The sequence below is a fragment of the Oncorhynchus mykiss genome, chromosome 25 (genome assembly GCF_013265735.2).
Source record: "Oncorhynchus mykiss isolate Arlee chromosome 25, USDA_OmykA_1.1, whole genome shotgun sequence".
Lineage (NCBI taxonomy): Eukaryota > Metazoa > Chordata > Actinopteri > Salmoniformes > Salmonidae > Oncorhynchus > Oncorhynchus mykiss.
Window position 1 is genome coordinate 45,606,879 of NC_048589.1, and position 25,488 is coordinate 45,632,366.

General features: G+C 45.9%; 1 protein-coding gene across 2 annotated transcripts; it reads left to right on the top strand.

The window, feature by feature from the left end:
• The first annotated feature begins 1,208 nt into the window (after nucleotides 1–1,208).
• Nucleotides 1,209–20,361, top strand: LOC110513290 (M-phase inducer phosphatase 1). 2 transcript variants are annotated; one of them, XM_036962554.1, is made up of 10 exons: nucleotides 1,209–1,806; nucleotides 2,059–2,144; nucleotides 2,582–2,627; nucleotides 10,365–10,406; nucleotides 10,613–10,907; nucleotides 11,016–11,231; nucleotides 11,570–11,761; nucleotides 15,981–16,130; nucleotides 16,670–17,014; nucleotides 17,189–20,361. In XM_036962554.1, the coding sequence occupies exons 1-10, from the start codon at nucleotides 1,601–1,603 to the stop codon at nucleotides 17,327–17,329; spliced, it is 1,719 nt and encodes a 572-aa protein (XP_036818449.1). In that variant the 5' UTR covers nucleotides 1,209–1,600; the 3' UTR covers nucleotides 17,330–20,361. The 2 variants fall into 2 exon arrangements, with proteins under 2 accessions (XP_036818449.1, XP_036818450.1); XM_036962555.1 differs by lacking the exon at nucleotides 10,365–10,406 and having other exon boundaries at nucleotides 1,211–1,806.
• Nucleotides 20,362–25,488: the final 5,127 nt, after the last annotated feature.

A 25,488-nucleotide genomic window follows, 5' to 3' on the forward strand; every position in this document is an offset into this window, starting at 1 on the left:
TTCCCACATTACAGTCAAGAGTTTTTAAACCCATCGTGGTGAAAGGCTCAACTTTTGTCTATCAGCCATTTTGTAAGGAACGGAATGGGGGTAGCTGCAGGGCTATGTTGCCATGGCGTAAGCTACATAGACAACAGAGATGCAATGTGACTGTTACCCCCAGTTAGAAGATATATGTATCAAAGAGCCTCTCACTCAGTGAAGAGTTTATACTGTTTTTGCCGTCTGTAGTTGACCATGAGGGCGAGTCCTTTCGATGTGGTGGTAAACTTCCACTTTTTTATACATGTTAATCCAGGGTGTAGGCTAACCATTGTTGTTGTCGAGTTGTAGGCTATAATAACAAACCATATTTAACCAATCAAAATGAACCATATCGTATTTGTTAATGACAATAACAGACTGTACTGGACACTGTTAGCAAGTTTGAGTAGCAGTGTATAGGCTGAATTCACTGTGCTTTGTGCATCCTGCGAGGGAGGACCAGTCTGTGCTCAATTACACCTTTTTTTTAAATGAGGAAAGGGAACTTTAAGATAGTTTTTCATGTAGCAGGACAGCCATTTAGCGTGCTTGGCTTATATCCAGAGTAAAGGGCAACACCAGGTGGGTTTATGATGTTGACATGGGCTTTGGCAACACGGCATTAATGTGAGCACCACAACACAGCCTTTCTAATCGAATGAAAGGTCCTCCGTACTTCCTTTGTTTATTGGGTGAAACTGTAAAGTAAATGAGAAGAGAAAATGTTACATAGCCCTCATACAGTAAAGAACATTGTTATTCAATCAATTGTAATTTCTTAATCTATCATTGTGGCGAGAAGCGAAGAAAAAAAATGGCTATTATTATTTATGCTCATAGAAGTTGGAAAGACAGCTGTGGCTTTATGAATGGCCTTGCTGTGTGATTGGTTGTGTTGGTCATGTGGTTATTCTTCAGCTGGCGCTTCAAATCTTCCGCGGGAAAAAAAATCTATACAAATTCTGCATCCCCCCTCGAAAGAAAGAATACGCATCTTATTGGTTACCCGTCATGATTTATTCCGCCTATGATGCACTTTGATTGGTTCGTAGACATGTACGTTACGGGAAATGACATCCCGCCCCCTTTTTCCTTGAAAGACAAAAAGGGGCGAAATAGGAACCCGCCTCTGATTGGACGTGCAGGATGTAACGACGCAGCTGATTGGCTGAAATGATTGCCGCTCTTGAGTTTATTTTATTTTATTTTGAACCTAAATACAGACAGCTGCATTTTCTTTCTCAGAAGTTGAGTCGGACTGTCAGGGAGAGTACATCTCAATGCAGCTCTCTGACAGTATATCAAATATATACTTCCATACAATATATATATTTATTAATCGATTTTTGTTATTTTTTTTTTTAGCAAGACAGAGTCTGCAAACAGCTTGTCGTGGTTGTTTTGTTTTCATTACTCTTTACAAACTCATTCTGCAAATTTTTCATTTGGATGCTAGCTAACTTAACAGTAACGTTAGTTGTTACAAATCTTTCCGATTTGTCTACGTTCAATGATTTTGGACCTCCGAACTGATATCAAAATATATATATATATTTTTTTTAGCTAGCTTTGTTAAATGGATTTTAAAAACGTTATCAGCGATTACAGCCCTATCACCTCTAACAACAGGCCCGACAGAATCCACGGCCTTTCCTCACTGTCGCTGCCCGACATGGCTTCGACTTGCATCAAGAATAATCTCTTCTCTCCTGCTTCAGCAAATGTACTGTCACCCGTCACTAATCTGGCCCTAAACATGAACAATCTAGCTGGACTTGGAAGGTAAGAGGCTCTCAAACGTGTGTTGCTATTTTACCTAGTTGGCTATGTTTCCATACTAGCTAACTGGTTGTGAACTGCAAGATAATCTTGGTTGGTTTGCTAGCTAACGTTAGGCTAGTTTGCTGAATAACATGACAAAAATGTAGCTACTCTAGTTAACTAACCACTTGTTTATTTCAAGCCAATGAAAATGGATAACTTGCTGAACGTTAGCAAAGTTGTCTGATTGTGTACCCATTTTTGCTTTTACAGCCAACAATGTGTAACTCCCAAGAGGAAAGGACATGTGCCCCTGCTGAAGATTCCCTCTTTCGCCTCCGACTGCTCGTCTGATGCTGGTAAAACAACATAATACGATCGCTGCAAATGTTTCACCCCCCCAAAAAAAGTGTAAATAATATGGAGACAATAAGAACACTAGCTTACTACTTAAACTATGAACTATTTCTTTGTTTTTTTGTTAATCCTATATAGGCCTTATATTTTGTCATGTCCCCTGTTTTTTTTTTTTTTGTTCTACTCTTCCTTTTGCAGTTTGACCACATTGAAAGCCTGGGGGAAATGGTGCCAGTACAGGACATTATAGGACTGAAATGCTTAATTTACTTACAGGAAAAAAAGAGCAAACTACAGGATTTAATATTTTCTCCTGTGGCACCCTTAAGTTTAGGCCTGTGTAAATGTGTTCAGAATGTACATCGTGTAGTTTTAACAGTTTCAAATAGTAACAATGAACTAGCAGCTAACTGGGACTTGTTTCTACATCTTCCTCCAGGTCTTGGTATGGATTCCCCCTTAGACCCTGTGGATGTTGAGGAGAGGTAAGTGATCGTCCTCATGTCTTTAACCATCAGTCTCTGTGGTAGCATTGACCTTCCTCCCTACTACCTCTCTCCTCCATTTCCCCCACTCTCCTCCACCACCCCCTCTTATTCCAACTGAGCATGGCTAGGTAGTCCGTCTCATCTATTGTGATCTGGGATTAGGCCTACTGTCATTGTGCCGTTGGTAAATCTCCCCAGCTTGATGTGTCCATTTTCATTGAGTAAATTAGCAGATAAGATGGTCATAGGTGAACATTCCTTCTGTTTCTTTTTTTTTTGGGGGGGGGGGGCAAAAGTAGATTTGATCACAGGAGTTGAGTGATGGGCTGATTTGGAGATGTTCAATCTACATTAATTTCAACTAATGATTAATTTCCCCCATAGAGATGCATTACCATTCCTGTTGCCCTGTATTACTGAAGCAGACTGGTGCTGTTGTGTAATAGGCCTATTCCCACTTCGCAAGCTCGAGGAGTGTCAAGAGTTTTCTACTTCTCAATTCGCGTTACATCCTTTCCTTGCCATTCGCCGTGGTAGGCAACGCCCCATTTACCATAAATCTCACCGTAGCCAATAAGCATTCACCTACTTAACAATCCAAGCAACTTTTATTCTAAAACATGTTACCATATAAAATAATACAATCCACAAGCACGTGCAGACAATTTAAAAGGGGTTATTTTCTCATCGGGTTAAATTAGCTGACTACACAGTGAACTCCTGCTAGCTAACGAACAACATGCTTCATGATCAAGTAACATGAGCATATCAATAATGAACAAACTACCCCCTCCAATACTAATATAAAATATCCTGTAATGTTATCATAGTGTCATATTATAATATAGGCTACCTAGCTAGGTGACGTTAGCTAGCTAAATATAAATAATTTCTGCATTCTCACAAAGCTATTCAAGATGGCGCCGTCAGAGATGGTCGCCTCGCTTCGCGTTCTTAGGAAACTGCAGTATTTTTGTTTTCTGTATTTCTCACTAGCATTTCGCTACACTCGCGTTAACATCTGCTAACCAATGTGTATGTGACAAATACAATTTGATTTGGCTGAATGCTGACGTTTAGCTGAACCATGGCTTGATAGGAGCTCTTGGGCTTACGCTAGGTACCGTATTCACGTTGCCTTAGAACAAACCAGGCTTCTTTTGCTCAATGTCATTTGAGTTAATAAGCAAACTGCTGCAACTTCGGGTAACTTGAAACAAGTGTCAAAACAATGTACGATGTGTCTACATTTTTGAGTTGTTTCAAAAAACATTGCTATGCTGTTTACAATTTTTTACCGTAAGTGTCTCAATGAGACTATTTTGTTGTTTCCTCTGGCCTGCTTGGAGGGAACAACTGTTGGGTGAGTGTCGTGCACTACCTCCAGACGTAGCAGTCGAGACAAGTTGGCAAGTTTACGTTGCATTATAGGTGTAGCCCAGGCTTTTCTCTAGCGAGTGTGAAGACCCTCAGATATTTGATCTGCCTGACTTTTTGAAAGGCTTTCTGAGGAAACTTGGGAGCTTTTATGGAGACATTTTGTCCACGGGCCCTATAAAGTTTGGAAACGGCTGCATTTTTCCGTGTGGTGCTTTATAGTGTTGTGTTCGTGTTAACTCTGTCATATCGACGCCATTATCTACATAGTTAGTTTCATTGTCAGCTTGAGCCTATACTCTGTGGGTAGTCTCTTCTGGGTCTCTGTGGGTAGGCTCTCTTCTGGGTCTCTGGGTAGGCTCTCTTCTGGGTCTCTGTGGGTAGGCTCTCTTCTGGGTCTCTGTGGGTAGGCTCTCTTCTGGGTCTCTGTGGGTAGGCTCTCTTCTGGGTCTCTGTGGGTAGGCTCTCTTCTGGGTCTCTGTGGGTAGGCTCTCTTCTGGGTCTCTGTGGGTAGGCTCTCTTCTGGGTCTCTGTGGGTAGGCTCTCTTCTGGGTCTCTGTGGGTAGGCTCTCTTCTGGGTCTCTGTGGGTAGGCTCTCTTCTGGGTCTCTGTGGGTAGGCTCTCTTCTGGGTCTCTGGGTAGGCTCTCTTCTGGGTCTCTGTGGGTAGGCTCTCTTCTGGGTCTCTGTGGGTAGGCTCTCTTCTGGGTCTCTGTGGGTAGGCTCTCTTCTGGGTCTCTGTGGGTAGGCTCTCTTCTGGGTCTCTGTGGGTAGGCTCTCTTCTGGGTCTCTGTGGGTAGGCTCTCTTCTGGGTCTCTGTGGGTAGGCTCTCTTCTGGGTCTCTGTGGGTAGGCTCTCTTCTGGGTCTCTGTGGGTAGGCTCTCTTCTGGGTCTCTGTGGGTAGGCTCGGGGTGAATATTCAGACATCTGCCAATTTCTCTGAACACTTGGCTGCAGTATTTTGTCCATGAGGCCATTCATTCAGCTCCCGTACAGCTGTTTAATGGCTCGCTGCAGCTTTTTTAGGGGGGATGAGGGGGGTTGAAGTGTTTTTTTGGCACACTCATGGCCCGTCTTATAGTTTGAATGGTAAAGGGGAGGGGGGGGGGGGGTCTGCGCCAGAACTATTGAATGGGGGGCACCTCATACCCCCAAGCCCCCTATAGTCGTTACGAGAACAAACTCAATCACCCCCCTTTTCTCCCCATTGAACTAGACGCACTCCTGCCCCCCTCCGTTCTCCTCTCTGCAAACAAAGGGTCCTTGCAGAAGGGCTGAGGCCAGCGTTGTTCCTTCAGCAGACATACGGTAGATTAGCAGACCCTGTCCTCTGTACCCCCCCCCCCCCCCCTTTCACTCAGCTCTCCTCACTGCTTATTTAGCATACAGGTGGGCATTGCTCTGCTGCAGAAAGAAATGGGAGGGACCACCCCTTGCACCTCTTCTCCAGCACAGGGCTGAAACCGCCCGTCCTCTACCCCTCTCTCAATAGAGCCAGCAGCAAGGCTCTATTGTCGGTCTAACTGGTTTAGCTGCCAACTGTGGTGCTCTGTAGCTCACTTGGTAGAGCATTGGCACTTGCAACACCAAGATAGTGGGTTTGATTCCCAGACCACCATACATGAGCTTCCGAAGCTGTTTATTTCCATTGTGGTCTTTGAATAGTGCTAGAAGACGACATTTGGTGAGAATCACATCATATGGTACAAACTCTTAAAGGGCCAGTGGCCTGCATTGGCCTTTCATCTTAAAGGGCCAGTGGCCTGCATTGGCCTTTCATCTTAAAGGGCCAGTGGCCTGCATTGGCCTTTCATCTTAAAGGGCCAGTGGCCTGCATTGGCCTTTCATCTTAAAGGGCCAGTGGCCTGCATTGGCCTTTCATCTTAAAGGGCCAGTGGCCTGCATTGGCCTTTCATCTTAAAGGGCCAGTGGCCTGCATTGGCCTTTCATCTTAAAGGGCCAGTGGCCTGCATTGGCCTTTCATCTTAAAGGGCCAGTGGCCTGCATTGGCCTTTCATCTTAAAGGGCCAGTGGCCTGCATTGGCCTTTCATCTTAAAGGGCCAGTGGCCTGCATTGGCCTTTCATCTTAAAGGGCCAGTGGCCTGCATTGGCCTTTCATCTTAAAGGGCCAGTGGCCTGCATTGGCCTTTCATCTTAAAGGGCCAGTGGCCTGCATTGGCCTTTCATCTTAAAGGGCCAGTGGCCTGCATTGGCCTTTCATCTTAAAGGGCCAGTGGCCTGCATTGGCCTACCATCTTAAAGGGCCAGTGGCCTGCATTGGCCTACCATCTTAAAGGGCCAGTTGTCTGCTATTTGTTCTGGTGCCAGTAATATTTTCATGTTAATATTATCTTCTGATTTATAATTATTCTGCTATTTTAACTTGTATTGCAATCTATTAGCTTCCAAAATGTAAGTAGGTATATCTAGCTGTCCGATAACACAGAATAGCTTGACCTCTGCACTTTTGTAAAAACTGTCAAAGGGAGAGGGTTGTGTGAACGCAGACAACTGAGTTCTTTAGCTTTCTTTACCATAGTTTACTTTAAAGAGGACTATATGTGAACACACTTACCCATAAAGACTCACAGCTGTAATCAACGCTACCATGAGACTTCTGTATTCTCCACTTTTATTATGGGGTAATGTGTGTAGCTATTTAAAATAAAAAAATGCTGGTTGTACCGCAACAAAATGTGGAATAAGTTAAGGGGTGTGAATATTTTCTGAAGGCGCTGTATCTTTAAAAAATAGAATAATAAAATGTATCTTTGTTCGCTAACAATACACACCGTCTCCAACAACACAACCTGTTCACTTTGTTTTGATATAATGAAGTCAAATGGCCTGCCTGGATGAGGTGCTTATGAATGAGTTGCCAATTCGTGACCAGGACCCTATATAGAACACTACTGTAGACCAGGACCCTATATAGAACACTACTGTTGACCAGGACCCTATATAGAACACTACTGTTGACCAGGACCCTATATAGAACACTACTGTTGACCAGGACCCTATATAGAACACTACTGTTGACCAGGACCCTATTCCCTATATAGAACACTACTGTAGACCAGGACCCTATATAGAACACTACTGTAGACCAGGACCCTATATAGAACACTACTGTTGACCAGGACCCTATATAGAACACTACTGTTGACCAGGACCCTATATAGAACACTACTGTTGACCAGGACCCTATATAGAACACTACTGTTGACCAGGACCCTATTCCCTATATAGAACACTACTGTAGACCAGGACCCTATATAGAACACTACTGTAGACCAGGACCCTATATAGAACACTACTGTTGACCAGGACCCTATATAGAACACTACTGTAGACCAGGACCCTATATAGAACACTACTGTTGACCAGGACCCTATATAGAACACTACTGTTGACCAGGACCCTATATAGAACACTACTGTTGACCAGGACCCTATATAGAACACTACTGTAGACCAGGACCCTATATAGAACACTACTGTTGACCAGGACCCTATATAGAACACTACTGTTGACCAGGACCCTATATAGAACACTACTGTTGACCAGGACCCTATATAGTACACTACTGTAGACCAGGACCCTATATAGAACACTACTGTTGACCAGGACCCTATATAGAACACTACTGTAGTCCAGGACCCTATATAGAACACTACTGTTGACCAGGACCCTATATAGAACACTACTGTAGACCAGGACCCTATATAGAACACTACTGTAGACCAGGACCCTATATAGAACACTACTGTTGACCAGGACCCTATATAGAACACTACTGTAGACCAGGACCCTATATAGAACACTACTGTTGACCAGGACCCTATATAGAACACTACTGTAGTCCAGGACCCTATATAGAACACTACTGTTGACCAGGACCCTATATAGAACACTACTGTAGACCAGGACCCTATATAGAACACTACTGTTGACCAGGACCCTATATAGAACACTACTGTTGAACAGGACCCTATATAGAACACTACTGTAGTCCAGGACCCTATATAGAACACTACTGTTGACCAGGACCCTATATAGAACACTACTGTTGACCAGGACCCTATTCCCTATATAGAACACTACTGTAGACCAGGACCCTATATAGAACACTACTGTAGACCAGGACCCTATATAGAACACTACTGTTGACCAGGACCCTATATAGAACACTACTGTAGTCCAGGACCCTATATAGAACACTACTGTTGACCAGGACCCTATATAGAACACTACTGTAGACCAGGACCCTATATAGAACACTACTGTAGTCCAGGACCCTATATAGAACACTACTGTTGACCAGGACCCTATATAGAACACTACTGTTGAACAGGACCCTATATAGAACACTACTGTAGTCCAGGACCCTATATAGTACACTACTGTTGACCAGGACCCTATATAGAACACTACTGTAGACCAGGACACTATATAGAACACTACTGTAGACCAGGACCCTATATAGAACACTACTGTTGACCAGGACCCTATATAGAACACTACTGTTGACCAGGACCCTATATAGAACACTACTGTTGACCAGGACCCTATATAGAACACTACTGTTGACCAGGACCCTATATAGAACACTACTGTAGTCCAGGACCCTATATAGAACACTACTGTTGACCAGGACCCTATATAGAACACTACTGTAGTCCAGGACCCTATATAGAACACTACTGTTGACCAGGACCCTATATAGAACACTACTGTTGACCAGGACCCTATATAGAACACTACTGTAGACCAGGACCCTATATAGAACACTACTGTTGACCAGGACCCTATATAGAACACTACTGTTGACCAGGACCCTATTCCCTATATAGTACACTACTGTAGACCAGGACCCTATATAGAACACTACTGTTGACCAGGACCCTATATAGAACACTACTGTTGACCAGGACCCTATATAGAACACTACTGTTGACCAGGACCCTATATAGAACACTACTGTTGACCAGGACCCTATATAGAACACTACTGTAGACCAGGACCCTATATAGAACACTACTGTAGACCAGGACCCTATATAGAACACTACTGTTGACCAGGACCCTATATAGAACACTACTGTTGACCAGGGTCCTATTCCCTATATAGAACACTACTGTTGACTAGGGCCCTATTCCCTGTATAGTACACTACTGTTGACCAGGACCCTATTCCCTATATAGTACACTACTGTAGACCAGGACCCTATATAGAACACTACTGTAGTCCAGGACCCTATATAGAACACTACTGTAGTCCAGGACCCTATATAGAACACTACTGTAGACCAGGACCCTATATAGAACACTACTGTTGACCAGAACACTACTGTAGACCAGGACCCTATATAGAACACTACTGTTGACCAGGACCCTATATAGAACACTACTGTTGACCAGGGCCCTATATAGAACACTACTGTTGACCAGGACCCTATATAGAACACTACTGTTGACCAGGACCCTATATAGAACACTACTGTTGACCAGGACCCTATATAGAACACTACTGTTGACCAGGACCCTATATAGAACACTACTGTTGACCAGGACCCTATATAGAACACTACTGTTGACCAGGGCCCTATTCCCTATATAGTACACTACTGTTGACCAGGACCCTATATAGAACACTACTGTTGACCAGGACCCTATATAGAACACTACTGTAGACCAGGACCCTATATAGAACACTACTGTTGACCAGGACCCTATATAGAACACTACTGTAGACCAGGACCCTATATAGAACACTACTGTTGACCAGGACCCTATATAGAACACTACTGTTGACCAGGGCCCTATATAGAACACTACTGTTGACCAGGACCCTATATAGAACACTACTGTTGACCAGGACCCTATATAGAACACTACTGTTGACCAGGACCCTATATAGAACACTACTGTTGACCAGGACCCTATATAGAACACTACTGTTGACCAGGACCCTATATAGAACACTACTGTTGACCAGGGCCCTATTCCCTATATAGTACACTACTGTTGACCAGGACCCTATATAGAACACTACTGTTGACCAGGACCCTATATAGAACACTACTGTAGACCAGGACCCTATATAGAACACTACTGTAGACCAGGACCCTATATAGAACACTACTGTAGACCAGGACCCTATTCCCTATATAGAACACTACTGTAGACCAGGACCCTATATAGAACACTACTGTAGACCAGGACCCTATATAGTGCACTACTGTCGACCAGGGGAATAGGGTATAATTTGAGGCCACCTGGGGTCTTGCTTGGCTCAGTCACTGGTTCAGAAGTTTCTCACTATAATTCTCTGACTGAATAGTTTCTCTGTCCTGCAGCTTTGATGAGGCCGTTCTGCAGTCTGGGAGAGTTACCAACGAGTAAGTCCTGTAGCTAGTCCCTCTCTCTCTCTCGGTTTCCAGGAGATGGAACTGGCTAGTTGTGGTGCCAACAACCAATCAACGATTTATTTTTCCACTCTTTGGCGAGTCGTTAGGATTATAAACATGGACAATCCTTGTCATGATTGATCTAGTGTGTCCATCCCCCCGTTTCAACTAGATTTCTTTGTTCGTTCTCTTCACAGTAAAATGCCAATCCGAAGAATCAACTCTCTACCACTGCTGTTAGGCTCCAGTCCGGCTCTGAAGAGTCCGGACCCAGAGAGCCAGCAGCACCGCTTCGGACCCTACGGCTCAGTCCAGGATACAGCCGCCTCCTTTGGGCATGGTTGGCAGGGCAACAAGGAGAACCAGGAGGTGGGCTTCGAGTTTAAGAAGCCCGCCAAGCCAGCGTCACGCTGCCGTAGGAGGTCCTTCCATAGTGGAGGAGGAGAGAACAAGGACTTTGCCCGTCGGCCCAACTCTGCCCCAGCCCTCATGGTGAGTAGAACCGTGATTGGCAGACAGACATAACAGAAGACTAGACGTTGGCGTAGTTGTGAGTCATGTTAAAATGAAAGTTAACCCTTTGCTCCTCCCTCCCTCTAGCTGTCCCCACCCTCGTCGCAGCGCCTCAGCTCATTGGACGACAGCAGTCCCATGATCCTGCGCCGCTCCTCCTTCACCCGCTCCCTTAATGAGGATGACGATGGTTTCCTTGAAGTTCTGGATGACTGTGAGGAGGAGGAGGAGTGTGACATGCCCATGGGGATGGCCAGCCTGCTGACAGCTCCTCTAGTGAGGGACAACCCTGCAGCGGACTCGGTAGGAGCATCACCTCTTCTACAGTGGCGTTGCCATGGAGATCCATGAAGAGTCTTCTGTATGGCCTTCTGTGGATATGACTTCATTTGTCTTTGGTTTTAAAATGACCAGCAGACTCTTGGTTTCGCTATAGAGCGGTCTGGAGGGCCCCCCCCCCCCCCCAGGGGCCATGTAGTCTGGAGGGGGCCATGTAGTCTGGAGGGGGCCATGTAGTCTGGAGGGGCCCCCCCCCCAGGGGCCATGTCTCCTGTTTTCACTACATTAGATTTGGTTGCTGTATATGTCCATCCCTCCATAGGTATTATAATTGAATGCCAATCTAATCTCTTCCTCTTCAGCCGGTGGTACGGTGTCGGCCGAGGGGTCTGTTCCGCTCCCCCTCCATGCCCAGTCAGGTGGAGCGCGCCCCCCTGAAGCGCCCTGAGTGTCCCCAGGATGAGAACACGCCGGTCAGGGTGAAGAGACGACGCAGCCTGGTGGAAACGCACATCACCAACGTGGACCAGGGCGACTGCTCTCTCAGAAAAATGGTACGTACCTGGTCCTCCCTGCTCAATGTCTCCGCCCCTACAGTCATCTGTTCCTCCCTGCTCAATGTCTCCGCCCCTACAGTCACCTTGTCCTCCCTGCTCAATGTCTCCGCCCCTACAGTCACCTGGTCCTCCCTGCTCAATGTCTCCGCCCCTACAGTCACCTGGTCCTCCCTGCTCAATGTCTCCGCCCCTACAGTCACCTTGTCCTCCCTGCTCAATGTCTCCGCCCCTACAGTCACCTGGTCCTCCCTGCTCAATGTCTCCGCCCCTACAGTCACCTGGTCCTCCCTGCTCAATGTCTCCGCCCCTACAGTCACCTGGTCCTCCCTGCTCAATGTCTCCGCACCTACAGTCACCTGGTCCTCCCTGCTCAATGTCTCCGCCCCTACAGTCACCTGGTCCTCCCTGCTCAATGTCTCCGCACCTACAGTCACCTGGTCCTCCCTGCTCAATGTCTCCGCCCCTACAGTCACCTGGTCCTCCCTGCTCAATGTCTCCGCACCTACAGTCACCTGGTCCTCCCTGCTCAATGTCTCCGCACCTACAGTCACCTGGTCCTCCCTGCTCAATGTCTCCGCACCTACAGTCACCTGGTCCTCCCTGCTCAATGTCTCCGCCCCTACAGTCACCTGGTCCTCCCTGCTCAATGTCTCCTCCCCTACAGTCACCTGGTCCTCCCTGCTCAATGTCTCCTCCCCTACAGTCACCTGGTCCTCCCTGCTCAATGTCTCCGCCCCTACAGTCACCTGGTCCTCCCTGCTCAATGTCTCCGCACCTACAGTCACCTGGTCCTCCCTGCTCAATGTCTCCGCCCCTACAGTCACCTGGTCCTCCCTGCTCAATGTCTCCTCCCCTACAGTCACCTGGTCCTCCCTGCTCAATGTCTCCTCCCCTACAGTCACCTGGTCCTCCCTGCTCAATGTCTCCTCCCCTACAGTCACCTGGTCCTCCCTGCTCAATGTCTCCGCCCCTACAGTCACCTGGTCCTCCCTGCTCAATGTCTCCGCCCCTACAGTCACCTGGTCCTCCCTGCTCAATGTCTCCGCCCCTACAGTCACCTGGTCCTCCCTGCTCAATGTCTCCTCCCCTACAGTCACCTGGTCCTCCCTGCTCAATGTCTCCTCCCCTACAGTCACCTGGTCCTCCCTGCTCAATGTCTCCGCCCCTACAGTCACCTGGTCCTCTCTGCTCAATGTCTCCGCCCCTACAGTCACCTGGTCCTCCCTGCTCAATGTCTCCGCCCCTACAGTCACCTGGTCCTCCCTACTCAATGTCTCCTCCCCTACAGTCACCTGGTCCTCCCTGCTCAATGTCTCCTCCCCTACAGTCACCTGGTCCTCCCTGCTCAATGTCTCCTCCCCTACAGTCACCTGGTCCTCCCTGCTCAATGTCTCCTCCCCTACAGTCACCTGGTCCTCCCTGCTCAATGTCTCCGCCCCTACAGTCACCTGGTCCTCCCTGCTCAATGTCTCCGCCCCTACAGTCACCTGGTCCTCCCTGCTCAATGTCTCCTCCCCTACAGTCACCTGGTCCTCCCTGCTCAATGTCTCCTCCCCTACAGTCACCTGGTCCTCCCTGCTCAATGTCTCCTCCCCTACAGTCACCTGGTCCTCCCTGCTCAATGTCTCCTCCCCTACAGTCACCTGGTCCTCCCTGCTCAATGTCTCCGCCCCTACAGTCACCTGGTCCTCCCTGCTCAATGTCTCCACTAGAGGTCGACCGATTTTTAATTAGGGCCGATTTTCAATTTTTCATAACAACCGGGAAATTGGTATTTTTGGGCTCTTTAAAAAAAAAAAAAACTAACTACACGTGGTTGTTGATATTACTAGATATTATCTAGTGTGTCCTGCGTTGCATATAATCTGACTGAGCATACAAGTATCTAAGTATCTGACTGAGCGGTGGTAGGCAGAAGCAGGCGTGTAAACATTCATTCAAACAGCACTTTTGTGCGTTTTGCCAGCAGCTCTTCGTTATGTGTCAAGCATTGCGCTGTTTATGACTTCAAGCCTATCAACTCCCGAGATGAGGCTGGTGTAACCGAAGTGAAATGGCTAGCTAGTTAGCGCTCGCTAATAGCGTTTCAAACATCACTCGCTCTGAGCCTTGTTACACTGGCATTACTAAAGTGCCTATAAGAACATCCGATAGTCAAAAGGTTAATGAAATACAAATGGTATAGAGGGAAATAGTCCTATAATTCCTATAATAACTACAACCTAAAACTTCTTACCTGGGAATATTGAAGACTCATGTTAAAAGGAACCACCAGCTTTCATATGTTCTCATGTTCTGAGCAAGGAACTGAAACGTTAGCTTTTTTACATAGCAAATCAAATGTATTTATAAATATTTAAATGCCTATTCAAACCTACATTTTCCATTCACTAAACATACTAAAGTATATCATATAAAATTTATTCATATAGCCCTTCGTACATCAGCTGATATCTCAAAGTGCTGTACAGAAACCCAGCCTGAAACCCCAAACAGCAAGCAATGCAGGTGTAGAAGCACGGTGGCTAGGAAAAACTCCCTAGAAAGGCCAGAACCTAGGAAGAAACCTAGAGAGAAACCAGGCTATGTGGGGTGGCCAGTCCTCTTCTGGCTGTGCCGGGTGGAGATTATAACAGAACATGGCCAAGATGTTCAAATGTTCATAAATGACCAGCATGGTCGAATAATAATAAGGCAGAATAGTTGAAACTGGAGCAGCAGCACAGTCAGGTGGACTGGGGACAGCAAGGAGTCATCATGTCAGGTAGTCCTGAGGCATGGTCCTAGGGCTCAGGTCAGTTGAAACTGGAGCAGCAGCACAGCCAGGTGGATTGGGGACAGCAAGGAGTCGTGTCAGGTAGTCCTGAGGCATGGTCCTAGGGCTCAGGTCCTCCGAGAGAGAAAGAGAGAATTAGAGAGAGCATACTTAAATTCACACAGGACACTGAATAGGACAGGAGAAGTACTCCAGATATAACAAACTGACCCTAGCCCCCCGACACATAAACTACTGCAGCATAAATACTGGAGGCTGAGACAGGAGGGGTCAGGAGACACTGTGGCCCCATCCGAGGACACCCCCGGACAGGGTCAAACAGGAAGGATATAACGCCACCCACTTTGCCAAAGAACAGCCCCCACACCACTAGAGGGATATCTTCAACCACCAACTTACCATCCTGAGACAAGGCTGAGTATAGCCCACAAAGATCTCCGCCACGGCACAACCCAAAGGGGGGCGCCAACCCAGAGGACATATTGCACTTTTACTTTCTTCTCCAACACTTTGTTTTTGCATTATTTAAACCAAATTGTACATGTTTCATTATTTATTTGAGGCTAAATTGATTTTATTGATGTATTAAGTTAAAATAAGTGTTCATTCAGTATTGTTGTAGTTGTTGTTGTTATTATAAATAAAAATCGGCCGATTGATCGGTATCGGCATCGAGGTCGACCGATTTTATGATTTCTCTAGTCTCCACCCCCTACAGTCAGCGTGTTTGAGGGGATCAGATTAAGCGAAGAGACCAATCTCTAATATTGGTCACATAATGAGGTGTTTTTTGGGATGCAAGGTGGTTTTGTCGATCAAAGATTCTGCTTTGTCTGACTGCAGAGATCCTTCTCTCTCTCCTTCCTATTCCTTCTGTAACCAGGGATCTCTCGCTCTCTCTCCTTCCTATTCATTCTGTAACCAGGGATCTCTCTCTCGCTCTCCTTCCTATTCCTTCTGTAACCAGGGATCTCTTTCATTCTGTAACCAGGGATCTCTCGCTCTCTCTCCTTCCTATTCCTTCTGTAACCAGGGATCTCTCGCTCTCTCTCCTTCCTATTCCTTCTGTAACCAGGGATCTCTCGCTCTCTCCTTCCTATTCCTTCTGTAACCAGGGATCTCTCGCTCTCTCCTTCCTATTCCTTCTGTAACCAGGGATCTCTCGCTCTCTCCTTCCTATTCCTTCTGTAACCAGGGATCTCTCGCTCTCTCCTTCCTATTCCTTCTGTAACCAGGGATCTCTCGCTCTCTCCTTCCTATTCCTTCTGTAACCAGGGATCTCTCTCTCTCCTTCCTATTCCTTCTGTAACCAGGGATCTCTCGCTCTCTCCTTCCTATTCCTTCTGTAACCAGGGATCTCTCGCTCTCTCCTTCCTATTTGATCTGTAACCAGGGATCTCTTTCATTCTGTAACCAGGGATCTCTCTCTCTCCTTCCTAGACGTTCTGTAACCACACTGAGATTGAGAAGCTGCTGGACACTAGTGAGTCTGACCAGGACGTAGAGCTGATCGGAGATTTCACCAAACCCTGTGTCCTGTCCACCGTGGAGGGTAAACACCAGGACCTGAAATACATCACTCCTGAGATGGTGAGAACTACTGCTGTTATATGATACAGCCATGTGTCTAATCACCCCTAGTATTCCCTATGTAGTGCACTACATGGGGTGTTTGACCAAGGTCCCCGGTCTTCTCGCCTCACAACCTCCAACCTGCCAAAAGCCCCTTGAGCTTATTTGACTAGTAAACACTCGTTGAACTAACTATTTTTATTTTTATAAGGCCTCTAGAAATACATCGTACGATAGTCAAATATCCAGTAGGAAGTTGTAGATGCTACATGGTTTTTAGTAGATAAACTATGTTGAGCTCGGACGATTAACCCAGAGACACTACCATTTACATTGGGTCCTTTTATTGTCCTTTCAGACCACCAGGTAGACCCTGGCGTTATGGAGACAGACCACCAGGTAGACCCTGGCGTTATGGGGACAGACCCTGGCGTTATGGGGACAGACCCTGGCGTTATGGGGACAGACCCTGGCGTTATGGGAACAGACCCTGGCGTTATGGGGACAGACCCTGGCGTTATGGGGACCTGGGACTAACCTGTCTGTCTGTTCCTCAGATGTTGTCCGCTCTGAGCGGCCAGCTGCATCATGTTGTCGAGAGGATCGTGGTGATTGACTGTCGCTACCCGTATGAGTTTGAGGGGGGCCACATCAAAGGAGCCCTGAACCTCTACCAGGAGGAGCAGGTAGAGGAGTACCTCCTACGCACCCCCATCGCCCCCCTCTCCCCTGACCACAGGGTCCTCCTCGTCTTCCACTGCGAGTTCTCCTCAGAGCGAGGCCCCAGGATGTGTCGTTTCGTACGTGAGAGGGACAGGACGATGAACGAGTACCCTAACCTGCACTACCCAGAAATCTACATTCTCAAGGGAGGCTACAAAGAGTTCTTCCCTCACTTCCGGGTAAAACACAATCATACTTGTGAAACATTTTGATGGCTTTATCACTAATAATCAAAAGTGAATTAGTTGACATTAATATTTTTTGTTTCTGTGTAATTTCTTTAACAAGCCATTTAGTTTGGCTACTACACATTTGAATCGCAATGCATTGATGGAGACTCGTTTTTACTTCAGATGCAGTGTGAGCCCCAGGGGTACCGGCCCATGCACCACCAGGACTTTAAAGAGGACCTGAGGAAGTTCAGACTGAAGAGCAGGACCTGGGCCGGGGAGCGCAGCAAGAGGGGACTGTACAGCAGACTGAAGAAGCTGTAGCCCCCCCCACCCTGTAACCCTACTGCCCTCTCCCCCCCCTCCCTGTAACCCTACTGCCTCCCTGTAACCCTACTGCCCGTAACCCTACTGCCCCTCCCCCCTCTGTAACCCTACTGCCCCCCCCCTCCGTAACCCTACTGCCTCTAGCCAAGAGAGCTGTAACACACTGCCACCACCACCAGCCTATACTACCTTGCCACTCTTACACTCCCCAGCCAGACCACTACAGCCTTCCAGTCTCCAGAGGAGTTTTTTGGGTGTTCCAGTTTTACCCCCGTCTTTTATTCCCAGCGTCTGGCCGTCTGACCACTGTGCTTAATGTGACTGCAGAACCAAGATCTGACCACTGTGCTTAATGTGACTGCAGAACCAAGATCTGACCACTGTGCTTAATGTGACTGCAGAACCAAGATCTGACCACTGTGCTTAATGTGACTGCAGAACCAAGATCTGACCACTGTGCTTAATGTGACTGCAGAACCAAGATCTGACCACTGTGCTTAATGTGACTGCAGAACCAAGATCTGACCACTGTGCTTAATGTGACTGCAGAACCAAGATCTGACCACTGTGCTTAATGTGACTGCAGAACCAAGATCTGACCACTGTGCTTAATGTGACTGCAGAACCAAGATCTGACCACTGTGCTTAATGTGACTGCAGAACCAAGATCTGACCACTGTGCTTAATGTGACTGCAGAACCAAGATCTGACCACTGTGCTTAATGTGACTGCAGAACCAAGATCTGACCACTGTGCTTAATGTGACTGCAGAACCAAGATCTGACCACGGTGCTTAATGTGACTGCAGAACCAAGATCTGACCACTGTGCTTAATGTGACTGCAGAACCAAGATCTGACCACTGTGCTTAATGTGACTGCAGAACCAAGATCTGACCACGGTGCTTAATGTGACTGCAGAACCAAGATCTGACCACTGTGCTTAATGTGACTGCAGAACCAAGATCTGACCACTGTGCTTAATGTGACTGCAGAACCAAGATCTGACCACTGTGCTTAATGTGACTGCAGAACCAAGATCTGACCACTGTGCTTAATGTGACTGCAGAACCAAGATCTGACCACTGTGCTTAATGTGACTGCAGAACCAAGATCTGACCACTGTGCTTAATGTGACTGCAGAACCAAGATCTGACCACTGTGCTTAATGTGACTGCAGAACCAAGATCTGACCACTGTGCTTAATGTGACTGCAGAACCAAGATCTGACCACTGTGCTTAATGTGACTGCAGAACCAAGATCTGACCACTGTGCTTAATGTGACTGCAGAACCAAGATCTGACCACTGTGCTTAATGTGACTGCAGAACCAAGATCTGACCACTGTGCTTAATGTGACTGCAGAACCAAGATCTGACCACTGTGCTTAATGTGACTGCAGAACCAAGATCTGACCACTGTGCTTAATGTGACTGCAGAACCAAGATCTGACCACTGTGCTTAATGTGACTGCAGAACCAAGATCTGACCACTGTGCTTAATGTGACTGCAGAACCAAGATCTGACCACTGTGCTTAATGTGACTGCAGAACCAAGATCTGACCACTGTGCTTAATGTGACTGCAGAACCAAGATCTGACCACTGTGCTTAATGTGACTGCAGAACCAAGATCTGACCACTGTGCTTACTGTGACTGCAGAACCAAGATCTGACCACTGTGCTTAATGTGACTGCAGAACCAAGATCTGACCACTGTGCTTAATGTGACTGCAGAACCAAGATCTGACCACTGTGCTTAATGTGACTGCAGAACCAAGATCTGACCACTGTGCTTACTGTGACTGCAGAACCAAGATCTGACCACTGTGCTTAATGTGACTGCAGAACCAAGATCTGACCACTGTGCTTAATGTGACTGCAGAACCAAGATCTGACCACTGTGCTTACTGTGACTGCAGAACCAAGATCTGACCACTGTGCTTAATGTGACTGCAGAACCAAGATCTGACCACTGTGCTTAATGTGACTGCAGAACCAAGATCTGACCACTGTGCTTAATGTGACTGCAGAACCAAGATCTGACCACTGTGCTTACTGTGACTGCAGAACCAAGATCTGACCACTGTGCTTACTGTGACTGCAGAACCAAGATCTGACCACTGTGCTTAATGTGACTGCAGAACCAAGATCTGACCACTGTGCTTACTGTGACTGCAGAACCAAGATCTGACCACTGCCAGACATGACGAGGACTAAAATACCTCCTAGTTTAAAACCGTTCAACTGATTTCTCCTCACTGGACAGATGTGCTGCTCAGAATGAATGAATGAAATGCCAGTTCTGTATGTGCTGTATAAATACTACTATATTTTATTAAGCACTTAATTTAAACTTTATTTTTTATTTTTAGATGGCCGTGGGGGGGTTTTGGGATTTTGAGTTCCTCCTGTGTGCATTTTTGTTTTTAGACTTTTGTTTTTGAAAAAGTGAGATTTTGTAGAAAGCCTCTCCTTAGGCCATAATCACACACCCCTCGTAATGTGGAAGTGTCTTAAGTATTGGATGTTTTTTTGTGAATTGTGAGAACTTCTATCATAAGTGTAGTTTGTACCGCTCTTGATATTGATAATCAAATAATATTTTGGGATAATCTACAATTAACCCGTTCACATGCGGGTGAATTAACCCGTTCACATGCTCGCCCTCTTTGACCAAAAAACATTTTTGAAAACGTCCTTCCCTGCGTTCTCTTTGAAGTGAAATGTTCAATGACAACTGGCTGACCTGCAGCAAGAGGGCCTAGTGTCTCACAAAGCACGCTATTCCCTATATAGTGCACTACTTTTGACCAGAGCCCTATTCCCTATATAGTGCACTACTTTTGTCCAGAGGGCCCTATGACAGTTGGGTGCTATTTGTGGATTCACACGTTACCTCCGTGTTGTGTTGGTCACAAAGAGCCCTTCTGTGTGAACAGGAAGTGTGTTAGTGATTGTCATGGAAGTGAGTGGAGGATAAACATGTTTGTTCTAAGGAGAGTTGCTGAATAAATTTCATTTTTATCCATATGTCTTGACTATATTGGCTTGTTTTGAAAGGGGACTGAAACTGAACATAGAGAAACAGTCAATCCACTATTAAACATGTGCTTGAAACAGAAACCTATTTTTTTGGGGGGGTTAATATCCACCTCATTTTCAAACGCTTTTAAAACACGAAAACCAAAAGGGTAAGCTATGGCTCCAATTTCCTCTGCGCATTTATCGTAATTCATAATGCACTAGAAATCCCTGCGTTACATCCTGACAACCATATCACTGGCCAGCTGAAAGACCTTTCAAATCAGTTTATTTGTCACGTGTGCCGAATTCAACAGGTGTAGTAGACCACACAGTGAAATGCTGAATACAACAGGTGTAGTAGACCTTACAGTGAAATGCTGAATACAACAGGTGTAGTAGACCTGACAGTGAAATGCTGAATACAACAGGTGTAGTAGACCTCACAGTGAAATGCTGAATACAACAGGTGTAGTAGACCTCACAGTGAAATGCTGAATACAACAGGTGTAGTAGACCACACAGTGAAATGCTGAATACAACAGGTGTAGTAGACCTTACAGTGAAATGCTGAATACAACAGGTGTAGTAGACCTGACAGTGAAATGCTGAATACAACAGGTGTAGTAGACCTCACAGTGAAATGCTGAATACAACAGGTGTAGTAGACCTTACAGTGAAATGCTGAATACAACAGGTGTAGTAGACCTCACAGTGAAATGCTGAATACAACAGGTGTAGTAGACCTCACAGTGAAATGCTGAATACAACAGGTGTAGTAGACCTTACAGTGAAATGCTGAATACAACAGGTGTAGTAGACCTCACAGTGAAATGCTGAATACAACAGGTGTAGTAGACCTTACAGTGAAATGCTGAATACAACAGGTGTAGTAGACCTCACAGTGAAATGCTGAATACAACAGGTGTAGTAGACCTTACAGTGAAATGCTGAATACAACAGGTGTAGTAGACCTTACAGTGAAATGCTGAATACAACAGGTGTAGTAGACCTCACAGTGAAATGCTGAATACAACAGGTGTAGTAGACCTCACAGTGACATGCTGAATACAACAGGTGTAGTAGACCTTACAGTGAAATGCTGAATACAACAGGTGTAGGTAGACCTCACAGTGAAATGCTGAATACAACAGGTGTAGTAGATCTTACAGTGAAATGCTGAATACAACAGGTGTAGTAGACCACACAGTGAAATGCTGAATACAACAGGTGTAGTAGACCTTAGTGAAATGCTGAATACAACAGGTGTAGGTAGACCTTACAGTGAAATGCTGAATACAACAGGTGTAGTAGACCTTACAGTGAAATGCTGAATACAACAGGTGTAGTAGACCTTACAGTGAAATGCTGAATACAACAGGTTTAGTAGACCTTACAGTGAAATGCTGAATACAACAGGTGTAGTAGACCTTACAGTGAAATGCTGAATACAACAGGTGTAGTAGACCTCACAGTGAAATGCTGAATACAACAGGTGTAGTAGACCTCACAGTGAAATGCTGAATACAACAGGTGTAGTAGACCTCACAGTGAAATGCTGAATACAACAGGTGTAGTAGACCTTACAGTGAAATGCTGAATTACAACAGGTGTAGTAGACCTTACAGTGAAATGCTGAATACAACAGGTGTAGTAGACCTTACAGTGAAATGCTGAATACAACAGGTGTAGTAGACCTTACAGTGAAATGCTGAATACAACAGGTGTAGTAGACCTTACAGTGAAATGCTGAATACAACAGGTGTAGTGGACCTCACAGTGAAATGCTGAATACAACAGGTGTAGTAGACCTCACAGTGAAATGCTGAATACAACAGGTGTAGTAGACCTCACAGTGAAATGCTGACTTACAGGCTCTAACCAACAGTGCAAAAAAAGGTATTTGGTGAACAATAGGTAGGTAAAGAAATAAAAAGACTATACAGTAGAGAGGCTATAAAAGTAGAAAGCTACATACAGACACTGGTTAGTCAGGCTGATTGAGGTAGTATGTTCATGTAGGTATGGTTAAAGTGACTATGCATATATGAACAGAGAGTAGCAGTAGTGTAAAAGAGGGGTTGGCGGGTGGTGGTACACAATGTAGATAGCCCAGTTAGCCAACGTGCGGGAGCACTGGTTGGTCGGGCCAATTGAGGTAATATGACTATGCATGTATGATAAACAGAGAGTAGCAGCAGCGTAAAAGAGGGGTTGGGAGGGGCACACAATGCAAATCGTCTGGGTAGCCATTTGATTACCTGTTCAGGAGTCTTATGGCTTGGGGGTAAAAACTGTTGAGAAGCCTTTTGGTCCTAGACTTGGCACTCCGGTACCACTTGCCATGCGGTAGTAGAGAGAACAATTTATGGCTGGGGTCTTTAACACTTTTCAGGGCCTTCTCACCTGCATTGCTTCTACACCTGCATTGCTTGCTGTTTGGGGTTTTAGGCTGGGTTTCTGTACAGCACTTTGAGATATCAGCTGATGTACGAAGGGCTATATGAATACATTTGATTTGATTTGATTCCTCTGACACTGCCTGGTATAGAGGTCCTGGAAGGCAGGCAGCTTGGCCCCAGTGATGTACTGGGCCGTTCGCACTACCCTCTGAAGTGCCTTGAGGTCAGATGCTGAGCAGCTGCCATGCAACCATGCTCTCGATGGTGCAGTTGTAGAACCTTTTGAGGATCTGAGGACCCATGCCAAATCTTTTCATTTTCCTGAGGCAATAGGCTTTGTCGTGCCCTCTTTGTGCTTTGTCTTGGTGTGTTTGGTCCATGATAGTTTGTTGGTGATGTGGACACCAAGGATCTTGAAGCTCTCAACCTGCTCCACCGCAGTCCCGTCGATGAGAATGGGGCCGTGCTCGGTCCTCCTTTTCCTGTAGTCCACAATCATCTCCTTAGTCTTGGTTACGTTGAGGGAGAGGTTGTTATTCTGGCACCACCCGGCCAGGTCTCTGACATCCTCTCCATAGGCTGTCTCATCGTTCTCGGTGATCAGGCCTACCACTGTTGTGTCGTCTGCAAACTTAAAGATGGTGTTGGAGTCGTGCCTGGCCATGCAGTCGCAGGTGAACAGGGAGTACAGGAGGGGGCTGGGCACGCACCCCTGAGGGGCCCCTGTGTTGAGGATCAACGTGCAGGTGTGTTGTTGCCTACCCTTACTACCTAGGGGTGGCCTGTCAGGAAGTCCAGGATCCAGTTGCAGAGGGATGTGTTTAGTCCCAGGGTCCTTAGCTTAGTGATGAGCTTTGAGGGCACTATGGTGTTGAACGCTGAGCTGTAGTCAATGAATAGCATTCTGTCCAGATGGGAAAGGGCAGTGTGGAGTGCAATAGAGATTGCATCATCTGTGGATTTGTTTGGCCGGTATGCAGGCGATACGTCTTGACGCGACCATATTACTGGCCAGCTGAAGGGCCTGGATCTTATTGGCTAAACTGCTGAGGAAACACTCCTTAACTGATCGATGGTTGCCCAATCAGGAAGGATACACAGCCAAACTATAAAACGGTTGTGAGAAGCCACACTAGAGAAGTTTATCATTCTATAATCAATCAACTGATGAACACATCCCACTTCCTATTCAGGTGGTAACAAGATATCCAGATACTGGTTCAGACCATGAAGTTTCTAACCCAGATACTGGTTCAGACCATGAGGTCTGGGTTTCTAACCCAGATACTGGTTCAGACCATGAGGTCTGGGTTTCTAACCCAGATACTGGTTCAGACCATGAGGTTTCTAACCCAGATACTGGTTCAGACCATGAGGTTTCTAACCCAGATACTGGTTCAGACCATGAGGTTTCTAACCCAGATACTGGTTCAGACCTTGAGGTCTGGGTTTCTAACCCAGATACTGGTTCAGACCATGAGGTTTCTAACCCAGATACTGGTTCAGACCATGAGGTTTCTAACCCAGATACTGGTTCAGACCATGAGGTTTCTAACCCAGATACTGGTTCAGACCATGCAGTGCTTTCAGGGTGTGTTCATTGTCATAGTGACAACTACAAATAATACTTCAATATACATGTTAGCCTAATGATAAATAATATAGTAACTAGTATACTGAGCAAAAATATAAATTCAACAATGAATGATTTTACTGTGTTACATTTTCATATAAGGAATTAAATCAATTGAAATGAATAAATTAGGCCCTAATCTATGGATTTCACATGACTGGGCAGGAGCTCAGCCAGGGGTGGACCTTGGAGGGCATAGGCCCACCCACTTGCGAGCCAATCAGAAGGGCTTTCCAGGAGGCTGGTCTCAGACGATTTCGCATGTGAATAAGCCGGATGTGGAGGAAATGGCCTGGTGTGGTCTGCAGTTGGAGGTACTGCCAAATTCTCTAAATTGATGTTGGAGGTGGCTTATGGTAGAGAAATGAACATGCAAATCTCTGGCAACAGCTCTGGTGGACATTCCTGCAGTCAGCATGCCAGTTGCACGCTCACTCAAAACTTGACACATCTGTGATATAGTGTTGTGTGACTAAACAGCACATTTTATTGTCCCCAGCACAAGATGCACCTGTGTAATCATCATGCTGTTTAATCTTCTTGATATGCCACACCTGTCAGGTGGATGGATTATATTGGCAAAGGTAGAAATGCTCACTAACAGAGATGTAAACAAATTTGTTCACATTTGAGATTAATAAGCTTTTTGTGCGTATAGAACATTTCTGGGATCTTTTATTTCAGCTCATGAAACACGAGACCAACACTTTACATGTTGCGTTTTAGATTTTTGTTCAGTGTATATTTAAATGTAGCAATTCAACAAACGCCAAGCCTGCAGATATTTTACAACATGTCATGCCTTGTTGCTCAAGTGGTTTCCATGTTTCTAGTGGTTGATAATTCCTTTGGGTCTTAATTTTCATCTCTCTGTTTGTCCTGTGCAACTATTTGCAAATGCATCAGTATAACAATGTAATTATAACCAGCCATAAGTCACATCACACCAATGCACTCTCTCCTCAACTTTCCTAGAAGTTAATTTGTTCTATGCTCGAGCCCCATTTTACATTCAGCAATGAGCCTGCTTCTCACCATGAAAAGGCTATTTAAGCCTAGCAAAACATGATCAAAATAAGTGTTATATAGCTTTTGTAACCT

What these genes read in the sequence shown, in the direction of transcription:
- LOC110513290 (XM_036962554.1), top strand. Translation starts at nt 1,601, where the DNA reads ATGGATTTTAAAAACGTTATCAGCGATTACAGCCCTATCACCTCTAAC. An exon ending in AATCTAGCTGGACTTGGAAG is followed by an intron (nt 1,807 to 2,058) that starts GTAAGAGGCTCT and finishes TTGCTTTTACAG; the next exon opens with CCAACAATGTGTAACTCCCA. An exon ending in ACTGCTCTCTCAGAAAAATG is followed by an intron (nt 11,762 to 15,980) that starts GTACGTACCTGG and finishes TCTCCTTCCTAG; the next exon opens with ACGTTCTGTAACCACACTGA.